Here is a 12,742-nt window from a genome sequence, read left to right as displayed (position 1 = left end):
ATAGGTATTGCTTAATGAGAGTAAATACCCAAGTTGTGCAAGGTGAGTGGAATTCAAGAGTGTTATCTATTTATCATATTTTGTTGAGGGACCATAAGAAATAGGCTGTTCAGCCCCTCGAGCCTGCTCTGCCATTCAATAGGATCATTGCTGATGGGACATTGCTTATGTCCGCGTTGCTACTCTTATTCCCCATTACCCTCTTTCTCCTACTGATCAAGAATCTATCTCTTGGCCTGTCCTAATGTAATAAAAACGGACTCATGTTAAGATTCAAGACCTTTAATCATTTATCACTTTCTTTCCTTGTTCTACAGAAAAAACCTAAGTTAGGATTTATAAAGGTTGTTAGCTGCATCCATGCACTGAATGTAATTGGGTCAATGCAGTCAATATCATAGAATCTCTACGGTGTGGAAAGAGGCTGTTTTGGCCTATCAAGTCTGTATCGACCCTCCAAAGAGCATCCCACCCAGACCCAGCCCACTACCCTATCCCCATAACCCCATATTTATCATGACTAATCCATGTCGCTTACACATCCTTCAGTACTACAGACAATTTCACCATGGCCAATCCACCTAATGTGCGCATTTTTTTTGGGACATTAATAGAGCAATAAAATGTTCCAAACCTAAGATTTTTTAAAATCTCACCTTAAGGCAGGTAGACTAAACAGCTGTTAGACTGTATGCTAAACTGAGCTGTGTTTCTTCCTGTTCAATAGGTTGCAGAGTCACTGATGAAATATTACATCTAGTACCAAACATTGAAAATTTTAGGCTGACATTGAGAGCAGTTAAATTATGGGCCAAACGTAAGTATGCACTCATCGTCTTAATTGCTTTGAGTGAAATTATTTGAAGTGATATCTGTTATAGAGACAGTGGCTACAATTTATTCAGCAATAGTGCGACTATATACAAGGTTGGCAGTGGCATCAAAGTGCAGCAACATTGCCATTACTTCCTGTAAGTAACTAGTTGCAGGTTATGCTGCAGATATTGTTGCATTCGTAAATGCAACATGTAATACCTGAACCATCTCTGCGCAAGAAATCCATTTTTACGCTTTGTTCCTACAGCAAATTGTGTAAACACCAATTTAACATGCTGCTACTTTGTTTTTAATTGGGTCATTCAAATAATAGCAAAGTCTTTTAACCATCTGTCTGAAGTAGGTTAAATTTCTTACAAAAAGAACTGTGGATGTTGGAAATATGAAACAAGACAGAAATTGTTGGGGAAGCTCAGCAGGTCTGGTAGCATCTGTGGAGAGAAAGCAGAATTAACACTTCAGGTCCAGTGATCCTCCTTCAAAACAGGGGTTCGGGGTCACTGGACTTCGCGTTAACTCCACAGAAGCTGCCAGTTTTACTAGCAATTTCTAACATCCTGATCTGTTCCTTGGCTGTTTTGACTCAGCTCTGTGTGCACCTGAGCTTTTGAAGTTCTGCTGAAGTGTGTTAATTATAGTTCTCACGCAGCGGGCCATGACCAATTTTATACACTTTTTGGATTTCTGCTGGCATTTGCCTGGTTGACGTTATCGTACCTTTCGAAGCCTTCAGGTTTATAGACGCTGCAGCTGGGGAAGAATTCCTTCCTGCAACGAGTCCTTCAACCTTGCATAATTGAGATCACCATTTTATTCTTGTCTCCAGAGAACACAGGCCCACTTTCTCTTCCCCCCGCCCCCCCCACCCCGGCTCCGTCCCCCTCTTCCCTCCCCCCGCAGCCTCGTAGGATTACCCTGCCATCTCAGGAATTAGTCTGCGTTTTGCTGTACTACCTCTATGACAAATATGTTCTTCCTAGGCCAACTGGGACCAGAGCTAGACACACCACTCCAGGTGTGGTCTCACCATTGTTCTATATGATTGAAGCATGACTTTGTTCCTGCACTGGAATCCTTTTTATGATTTGAAAGCAAGCATACCAATTATCTTCATTCCTTGCTGCACTTACATGCTGGTTTTTCAGTGAATTGTGAACAAGGTCATCTGGGTCCCTTTGCAATCAGTTTGCAATCTCTGTTCAATCAAATATTCAGTACTTCTTTCCTTCTGCCAAAGTGGGTAGCCTCACACTTACCCACATTATATTTGATCTGCCATGTTTTTGCCCATTTACTCACTTTGCCTAAATCACTTTGAAACACCCTTTACATTCCTTTCTCAGCTCTCATTCCTGCCAAGTTGTCACCTGTACACTTGGTAATATAATTGTTCTCCATATCTGAATCATTGATAAAAATTCAGAACCCATGCCGCATGCATTCTTAGGCTCCTTTCTTGAGGTAACACATTCTCAATCCATGCTAATATGTATTCACAATTCTGTGTGCTTTAATTTAAGAATCATCTACTCTCGCATGGGTCTTGATCAAAAGTAAATGCAATTTCACCACATCCACTGGTTCCTCCTAATTGACTCTACGAGTAACATCATCAAATTGTCATGGTTTTCCCTTCTTAAGTCAGTGACTCAGTCCAGTCAATTATTTTCTAAATGTCTAGTAATCACCTTATCATGCAAAGGCAGGTGTCAGTAGGGAAAAAAACTACAATCTAACAGGCCTGTAGTTCCCTGTTTTTCTAACTTTACTTCTTTTAAACAATGGTGTTATACTTGCACCCTTCCGGTTTGCAGACCCTTGTAGAATTAGTTACATTTTGAAATGTGAGCAACAATGTCCATAGTCATCTCTTTTCGGTGTTCTGGGATGGCAATTATCAGGTCCAGGGGATTTGTTAAATTTCAACCCCTATGATTTTGCCAATACTACTTTGACTGGAAGATGTGTGCCAGCAGGCCAGGATCCCTTGTGAACTAGACTGGGAGGGTGTTCAAGTTTTGAGAAGGGCAGCAGCGGTGGCAGATTTTTTAAAAAAAAAAGGCAACAAGCCCTTTTGACTTGTTCTCGCTGTTAGAGCTGGTGTTGTCATAGCAAACAGGTAGTTGATGTTCCTTCCGTGCCTCTCTTAGCCAAGAGGTTTAAATCAGGAAATTTTTTTATGGCCAAAGAGTATAGTTAGAAAATCTGTTTTAAGATGTAATATCCAAATTAAGTGGAATAGAGATAGCTGGGCATGCAATGTGTTGCAGCTGTAGTATGTGGCATCTGGTAGACTTAATCCAAAGTGAACATGCTTGCTGCATATTGGCTGCTAGGGGTCCTCATCTAAGAGTTGATGAGCTGGAGTCTGAGCTCTCGATACTGTGACGTCAGGGAAACGATCAGACTGTAAAATGTAAGAGCAAAAGTAGACCATTGAGCATTGACTCTGCTTCAACATTCAATGAGATCATGGCGGATCTGATAATCCTCAATTCCATTTGCATGCCTATTCCCTTACTGATTTAAACACCTGCCAATTCAGCATTGAGTATACTTGATGACCAAACCTCGACCGTCCTATGTGGAAAGATTTCCATAGATTCATGATTGTGTCTGAGAGAAAAGAATCCTCTCCATCTCTGTCTTGATGCGCCGCCCCTTGCTCTGAGATTATGCTGTCTGGTCCTAGACTGCCCCACAAGGAGAATCGGCATCAATTATGAAGAAGAGCTGTACCAGACATGAAACATTAAACTTGTTTTCTTCATAGATGCTGCTACAAAGGGTTTCTCCAGTATTCTCTCAGGTTGACTGATTCGGCAAAATCATGGAAAGTAGAGTTTAATATAGGAAAGTGTAAGGTCATTTTGGTTGGAAGAATCAAAAAGGTTATGATTTAAATAGAAATTTCAGATGGTGCAGCTCAGGGGGAACCTGGGTGTTTGTGTGAATGGAACACAGCATTAAGAAAGCAAATGGAATTTTGGCCTTTATTGCGAGGAGTTGACAAGTAGCTAAGTCTTGTTAGAATGGTACAAGGTGTTGGTGAGGCCACACCTGGAATATTTTGTACACTTTTTGGCCCCTGTATTTGAGAGAGAGTATGCTAACATTGGAGACAGTTCAAAAGAGCTTCACTAAGCTGATTCTGGCGTGACTTGCCAAGAGTAGCAAAAGAAATTTAAGCCTTTGTTCATTTAGCATTTAGAAGAACAAGGCTGATCTTACTGAAACATAGAAGATTTTGAGGGGGCTTGACAGGGTAGATGATGTTTCCACTAGTGGAGGATTCTCTAACTAGGGGACATTCACTTAAAGCAATGCTCACAGGGTAGCGACTGTTTGGAATTTCACAACAGAGTTGTGGCAGTTAGGTCATTGGAAGTATCAAGAGGAGGTTGTTTAGATTTTAAGTACTGGAGTTGAAAGCTATGAGGAGTTGGCATGAATGGAGTTGAGGCCAGGTACAGTTTAGCAGCAATGTTATAAAATGTTGGGACAGGCTTGAAGGGATAAATAAAGGAACAAAAACAGGTTGCTGGAAAAGCTCAGCATTTCCAGCAACCTCTGTTTTTGTTCCTGATTTATAGCATCTGCAGTTCTTTTCGGTTGAAGGGATGAATGTTCTACTCCTATTTCTTGAAGAATATTATTTTCTTGCACTTCCAGACTCTTAGTCCACCTTTTGGATCTTTTATTTCTGAGCGAATTATTATTTTCCCTCTTTATGATCCCTGCTGATAATACTGAACAAATTAGATCTGAGTGAAATATAGCTTGATATGTCATATGTTTAATATTTTAACAAACATTTTATACAAACATAACTTGTTTCCCAATGCTTAACTCCAGACCAGTCCCACTCCTATCTTACCTTTTAAACCTTAAATAATGCTTTCCAGTTTCCTCCCCAGGAATTGCTGAGACATTTGTCTCTGATAATTGTGAGGACCTAACCTTTCTCATTTCTGCACAAGGTCCGACAGCTATGAAAATTAGAAACTGTTTCTGCTATAGAGACTGCTTCCCTTGCATTGAAATGGAAAACATTCTCTTGCAAGGGGAAAACATCTGTTCTGTTTTGAACTGAACTTTGTGATCTTCTACTGAACTTGAACCTTCTGTTCTGAAGTTAAAACTAAACCAGTTGCCTTAATTTGTTTGCTCTGTTTATTACAAGCAGAACAAAATAAACATTTTATCCATTAACACTGCAGACATTCTCCCATAGTTGAATGAAATCGCATGACTTAGGAATAACATATATTTAGGTCCCTGTCCAAATGTTCACCTTTTTTTAAAAATAATACCTTCCCAGGATTAAGTAAAATATATCTTTTTGGCATTTGGATTTAAAATACTGTACATCTTTCATCACAACAGACACAAAATACTTAACGTTTTTTTGTCATTTCACTATTTCCCTTTGTAAACTCTTTTCTGTCTGTATTGGTTAAACTTGGGTTGTTTTCTCAAGAGCAGGGAAGAAACTACACTAATCCCATATACTTGCACTTGGTTCATAGCCTATTATGCCCTGGCATTTTAAGCGTGCATCCAGATGCTACTTAAATGTTGCGAGAGTACCTGCTTCCACCACCCCCTCAGGCAGCATGTTCCATATTTTCACCACGCTTGGGATGAAAAAAATTTCCTCAGACCTCTAAGCCGTTTACTCCTCAGTTTAAACTTGTGCCTTCTGGTCAGGGTGGTGGGAATCTGGAATGCACTGCCTGGGAGGAAGTTAAGGCTGGAAACCTCAACCTAAAAAAACACTTGGCCTTGAATGTTGTTATATTTTAAGTGCTTATGTGCCGAGTGCTCGAAAGTGGGACTGGAGTAGATTGAGTAGTTTCTGTCAGCGCAGACTGATGGGCCAAATAGCATCCTCCATATTATATGATTCTATGCTTATATTGGACCCATGTTTGTCTTTGCTAATCTTTTCCATTTTAGATAGCTACAGAAATTTTTAATATTGCTGTCTGGTTCGCATTTGCCTCTATAAAATTCTTAAATACTCTGTCTTCATAAAGTTTTTCATTCTCCTTTTGCCAAGTCTTAAATTTCTTCCAACCCTCTGGCTTTTGTAAGCTGCCTCCTTTGATCTAATACTACTTTTAACATCCCTTAGCTATAGGTTTGATTTCCCGTTGGATATTTTGCCTTAATCTTTGTTTTTTTTTTGAAACTGGAATTAATTACTTACACACGATACAAAGGCAATGACTTATTTTATATTTTTCCGATCCACCTCCAACTTCCTCCTCAAACTTAATTGCCTTTATTCAGATTGAAGACTCTAGTTTCAGATTGAGTGGCATCTTTTTCAAGCTCAATGAAAAACTGTCTTGTGGTCACTTCCATAAAGTATCTTTTGCCTGCCTCATGGCAGACTGGTACAAAAGGTGAAGTCGTAAGGTAAAGGTGAGCTGGCAAGATGGATACAGAACTGGCTTATTCATAGGAGAGTGTGTGTAGTGGTAAAAGGATTTTTTTTTTTTTTGGAATGGAGAGTTGTGATTAGTGATGTTCTACAGGGATCAGTGCTGGGACTCTGCAGTTCGTGGTCTACATAAATGATTTGGGAAAAAAAGCATGGCTGATCTAATTAATAGGTTTGCAGATGATACAAAGTTTGGTGGAGTTGCAGATAGTTTGTTAGAGCATACAGCAGAATATAGATCAGTTGGAGGAATGGGCAGAAAGAAAGGCAGATGGAGTTTAATCTGGACAAATGTGAGGTGATGCATTTTGGAAGGTCAAGTGCAGGTGAAAATTATACAGTGAATGGCAGAACTTTTGGGAGTAATGAGGCATACCTCCTTTCATTGGAAGGGGCATTGAGTACAAAGATAGACAAGTTACGCTGCAGCTTTGTAGAACTTTAATTAGGCCATGCTTGGAATAGTGTGTACAGTTCTGGTCACCCCACTACCAGAAGGATGTGGAAGCTTTGGAGAGGGTACAGAAAAGGTTTACCAGGATGTTGCCTGGTCTGGGGGATTTTAGCTGTGAAGAAAGGTTGTATAGACGAGTTGTTTTCACAGAAATGCAGGAGGTGGAGGGGCGATCTGAAGAAGTTGTTTATAAGATTGTGGAGGTTTTTTCCCCAGGGTGGAGGGGCCAATTACTAGGGAACACAGGTTCAAGGTGCGGGAAGGGAAGTTTAAAAGAGATGTGTGAAAAGCTTGCCTTGCACAAAGGATAGTGAGTGCCTGGAACATGCTGCCAGAGGAGGTGGTGGAAGCAGGCACAATAGCAGCAATCAAGAAGCACCTGGATGAATACATGAATAGGAAGGGAATAGAGGGATGCAGACCCTGAAAGGTGAAGATAGTTTTAGTCTGGAAGGGCAAAATGTTTCGGCGCAGGCTTGGAGGGCTCAAAGGCCTGTTCCTGTGCTGTATTCTTTCCTCTTTGCAGGAAGATGATTAATAAGCCATTTCTGTTTGCAAAATACTAAACTTAAATATTCTGCGCTCTAATTGGTTTTTCTCCATGTTACTCCAGAAACTTATCTTGAGTACATTTCAGGAATTCTTCATGGTATTATTGCTCAATGGATTTAGATTCCATGTGTAGAGTCAAGTCACCTATCAGTATTGCATTTCCCTTATGAAGGCACCTTTAATTTCTCGTTTTTATACTATGGCCACGTTATCACTTTCAGTAATGATCTGTCCAATAATTGTTGCTCCATGCTGTTTCTTAGCTCTGTCCAAACAGATTTTGTATCCAGTTCAGCCGATTGGCTAATGTATTTATTCCATTATTGTTACTATTTTTCCATTTTTGCCTGTCCTTCCTAAATGTCAGTTTCTTTTTCAGTTCCTAGTCTTGGTCATTTTGCAGCTACATCTCAGTAATGATAATTAACACTCTTACTTTCATTTATGCTATCAATTCATCTACCTTATCCGAATGCTGCACGACTTGGATAGATTGCCTTTAATTCTTGCCTTGTTAACACTGTTTTGTAACTTGACCCTGGTCGATTCTAGGATTTGTTTCTGCCATGTCTGCAATGTGTTTTGGCCTAGACTCGTGTTAGGTGATGAGCTGTCAACAGACAAGGACTCTGATTGATTAGCACAAAAAAGCAGTCCTGTATACTAACTCAGTTCGCGTATTAAGCAGAAGTGAGGCTCATTCAGCTAATGCACTGGTCTTGTTTAGCTTGTAGATGAACTGCTGTATATGGAACTAAGCTTTGAACCAGTTTAAATTCATAATTTGTGGTGAATTGCCTTTGTTCACCTTGGAAAATGGTAAGGTTGCTGCAGTTCTCTTTTATTTCTTCAAATAAAACCAGTTCTTTCCTCTGATCATTGAGATGTGTTTGGATGCAGAGCAAGGACAGTTGTTTCCTTCAGTTGAATACCCTATTAATACTCTATGAAGGTGGCGTTAGAAGGATTGAATAAATAATTTGCATCAGTCTTCATGATAGTGGTAGCATTCTAAAAGTACTAATATGGGGCAAAAGATGTGGAAGAAATGAACACAATAACTACAGCTAGAGCAAAGGTACTAGGGAAACTAATGGATCCGAAGGCTGATAAGTTCCTGGATCTGATGGAATACATTCTAGGATATTAAAAGAAGTAGCTACAAAATGCTTTTGAAAAGATATCGCTCATCAGGCTTTTTTAAGATAAGAACCTTTGGCCTTGCAGAAGCATATAAGCATGGGTTAAAGATTGCTAACAATTGAAGACTGTTGGGATAATGGGGAAGTTTTCAGGATGGCAGTGTGTAATTAATGGAGTGCCAGAGGGATCAGTCCTCGGGCACAAATTCTTGACAATACATAATAAAGTTGCTGTAGTCACAGAAGATCACAGGGCTGATCTCTCATTTAGAGTGAGAGACAACTAGTGTTTCGTGATAGTGATGCCAGAATCAATTCCTGCACTGGCTGAAGTTACCATGAAGGACTCTCCATCTCAAACTCTTCCCATTCCCTGAGGCATGGTGACCCTCTGGTTAAATCGTTACCAGTTGCGTCTCTAAGTGTCTAATAGGATCATGACCAGTTTACGATACATACTAATAACTTGGATGGTGGAAGCAAATGTCCAATCACCATGTTTGTAGGTGACAAAATGGTGAGAAGGCATGTGAGGATGATGGATCAGCAGAGAGACAGGATAAGTGAGTGGACGAAACCTTGGCTAATGCAATATACTATAGGAAAGTGTGAGATTATACACTTTAGTGGGAGTTGGAAAAGAGGCCCTGAAATTATAAAAATTGAGAAAGCTGCAGCAGATGGTGTTTAATTTTGTTTTGGAGTGGAGCTTGAATCTGAAGCTAGCTTACAAGTTCAGGTAATAGGAAAAGCAAATAGAATGTTAGCCTTTATTTCAAAGGGAATGAATTATAAAAACCGGGAGTTCTTGCTCTTGTCAAACAACAGCTGCGATAGCTCTTTACAGTTTTGGACTCCTTATCAATGGAAAGATGTACTGGCATTGGAGGCAGTCCAGAGAAGGTTCACGAGGTTGATCTTGGGTGTGGAAGGGCTGTTTATTTTTGCCAGGAAGTTGAGTATTAATGGGAATTCAGAAGAATAAAGGGTGTTAATATTGAAACATACAGATTTCTTAGGGGGCTCGACAGGGTAGATGCAGATGGGTTTTTTCCACCTGAGGTAGAGTCTGAAACCAGAGAATGTAATAAGAGTCTGCCAATTTATAGAGTCCCTACACTGTTGGAACAGGCCATTAGGCCCAACAAATCCACACTGACCGTCTGAACAGCATCACGTACAGGCCCATCCCCTTATCCCAGCACATCTAACCTACACATCCCCGGACACTACGGGGTAATTTAGCAAAGCCAGTCCACCTAGCTTGCACGTCTTTGGCCTGTGGGAGGAAACCCACACAGACACAGGGAGAATGTGCAAACTCCACTCGGACAGTCAGCCAGGTGTGGAATCAAACCCGGGTCCCAGGCGCTGAGAGGCAGCAGTACTAACCACTGAGCCACCATGCTGCCCACGGCATTCTTTACCAAAGCTGTAGAGGTTAAATATATTGAAGGCTGAGATTTCTAATTAGCTAAGGGAGTCAAGGGGTTTGGGGGTAAGGTGGGAAAGATGAGGTGTGGGTTATTGGATCAGCAATGATGTAATTGAATGGCAGAGCAGATTCTGAGCCAAATGACCACCTACGTATCATGTGAAGACCTTCACTAAACCTTTTGTTCTGCAATTAGTTTTATATTGCTGGGGGCAGGCTGTTCGTGTTTTTTTTCCAGCTGATGCAAAACCATTTTGCAGTGGGCAGGATTCAGCCAAGCATTGCATTCATTGTCTGAGATTTTATAACCTGTAGGGTTTAGATAAATTTCTCTAAAATTGGCATTAAATTACTTTAACTTTTGGGATTGTGCATCTGTCAGTTTATAAAACAGCAGAAGCAATAGCATCCACTCAAAGATTTTTAGCTCTGTCTTGTTGTTCCTGAGGCTTTTGCAGCATGCCTGTTTGTTTGACCTGGATACTGACAAAAAAAAAGTGGCTGTAGCTCATGACTATCTGGAGTCTTGTAGGGAAACTGCCCTTGATAAGTTAACTGGGAAGTGGTCAACAAAGATGCTGTCCAACTGTTTTCAAATCAGCCTGTTCAGAGATATTATTACTTGAACCTGGCCTTCCTGGTTCAAAAGTAGGCAAACTACCACTGCACCTCGGTCCTTGAAGTCTATAAAAAGAACAAACTGAGCAGCTAGATTATGTTGGCACTGAAGAAATTTGTATTGTATTTATATCAGCATATAAAATAATATGCTACAGTACATATTCATATATTAAAAAATTAACGAACTTCAAAATTGTGAATAGTTTAACCCCCATGGGGTAATCAGTATTTTGCTCTGTAGTTTTTTTTACAAAGGGTTAAGTGAAAACCAATTTGAGACTGAAATGCTCTGATCTTTTTCCATCTTAAACCAACTTTGTGAAGGTTTACTATGCATTTTTTTTTGTTAATTGGAGAATATGAAACTTGGTCATGTTCAACTTTGCTTTGTCCTTAATGGTAACAATGCAACAATTCAACAGCCAGCATGCAATCTGGCTTTTACTTACCCGTCTTCCATTCTATTCACCTCCCCAGTCTTTCCCACGTTTCCTCCATTTTTCTACTGTATATGTTGTCATGTAGTAGAGCCTGTTTGCAAGCCAGGCCCCTGTTTATCTTACCAGGGAGCTTGCATGCTGTTTGGGAAAGTATAGCTCGTAGTGAGAGTCACTAATGTAACTGAAATAAGTTGGAGTGATCGCTGAGAATTTGTCAGGTTAGATTATAAATTAAACATTGATTAACATACTTTACCCTTACATGCTATGCTAAAAAGGATTGTCTGTTTTTAAACAGGCCACAATATTTACTCAAACATACTAGGCTTTCTGGGTGGTGTGTCATGGGCCATGTTGGTGGCAAGAACATGTCAGCTGTACCCCAATGCTGTTGCATCCACTCTAGTACACAAGTTCTTTTTGGTATTTTCAAAATGGTGAGTATTGCTTTCTATGAATCTTATTTGTAGTATGGTTTAGCAATGTAAATTAATGCCCATTACATTTAACTTCTGCTCAGGCCTGTGTGGTTGCCCACAGGCTTCAGTCTCCAGGTTGTATACTCATTATTTTTAAATTGCCTGATCAATTGGTTAAAAATAATAAAAATACCTGTGGCAATTGTTTTCTCTAATGGGGAATCTAGAGAAAGGGACATCTTAAAATTTAGAGCTATGCAGTTCAGGTGTGAAATCAAACATTTCAAAGTATAAAGTTTCCCACCATCTTCTGCCCCTCATTTCCCTAAAACCTTTCCATAAACCATCCTTAAAATGACTATACACACTGGTTCCATCATTGCTTACCTGTACACGACAAAAATGTAATCACGCAGAACTAAGGCTGGTAAACAAAGTTGAGAAACAAGACGAGTGAAATCCTTTTCTTTCTAATAATAAAGGATTCTCGGCTTTTCAGATTTTTCCTGGTGACTGTCTTTATACTGATATAATTCTAGTAAACTTTTGTGCCTTCTCCATTTCCTCCATATCCTTCTAATATCATGAAGACCACGATGTTCCGAATGTTTTAGCATAACGTCTCTGCTTTTCTTTCCTTACTCACTAGAAAAGTACTCCATTTTTACACCTGCATTCCCCATTCTTCTGTCCAATTTATCATTTATTTCCAAGGAAAATGTGGCCTTCTTGTTTTTGTGGGTTAAACACGTGGAAAGTGATATTTTGTGTTGAAGTTTATTTACCAGTTTTGTTGGACAGACCAAGGAGCAGATAATGTCAGCCTAGAAAATCAATAGGTACTAAAGGGGACAATTAATGGCTAACAATGAGTTGAGTGTGGTAGTAGTCCATGTGCTGACAAGACCTGGTGTGTGGGGGTTTGGATAAGAACATGAGAGAAGCTGCCAAAAACACTAAAATTGTTGAACTTGATATTGAGTCCAGAAGACTGTGGAGTTCCCAAGCGGCAAATAAGGTGCTGTTCTTCCAGCTTGTGCTGAACTTCGCTCGAGCAGTGCAGCAAACCTGAGATGTTGGTCAGGGAACAAGGCGGTGTGTTGAAGTGGCAGGCAACTGAAAGCTCAGGGTCTTTTCTGCACTCTAATGTGAGTGTTCTGCAAATTTCATGCTTCATTTCCCCAATATAGAGGAGAACACATTGTGAGCAGCAAATTGAGTGAAGTGCAGGTAAATTGCTGCTTCACCTGGAAGGTGTTTGGGCATTTGGATACTGAGGAGGAAGGAATTAAATGGGCAGGTGTTGCACCTTCTACGATTGCAGGGGAAAGTGCCATGGCACCTTTTGGGGTCTTGGTGGGGTGGAAATGTTGGAAGTGAAGGAGGGGTTGAC

General features: G+C 40.2%; 1 protein-coding gene across 8 annotated transcripts in view; it reads left to right on the top strand.

Annotated features, from left to right (window-relative positions):
• Positions 1-12,742, top strand: part of LOC109911155 (poly(A) polymerase type 3) — a 328,417-nt gene that overhangs the window by 275,456 nt on the left and 40,219 nt on the right. For 4 of the 8 annotated variants that reach the window (XM_048599804.1, XM_048599803.1, XM_020510421.2 and 1 more), the window contains 2 exons: positions 728-817; positions 11,229-11,367. In XM_048599804.1, coding sequence (XP_048455761.1) covers positions 728-817; positions 11,229-11,367 — 229 coding nt within the window. Of the gene's footprint in view, positions 1-727; positions 818-11,228; positions 11,372-12,742 lie in introns of those variants that run through there. The other 4 variants (XM_048599807.1, XM_048599809.1, XM_048599808.1 and 1 more) reach the window with 3 other exon arrangements.

The sequence above is a fragment of the Rhincodon typus genome, chromosome 8 (assembly GCF_021869965.1).
Source record: "Rhincodon typus isolate 14 chromosome 8, sRhiTyp1.1, whole genome shotgun sequence".
Classification (NCBI taxonomy): domain Eukaryota; kingdom Metazoa; phylum Chordata; class Chondrichthyes; order Orectolobiformes; family Rhincodontidae; genus Rhincodon; species Rhincodon typus.
This window is presented reverse-complemented; position numbering and strand designations above follow the sequence as displayed.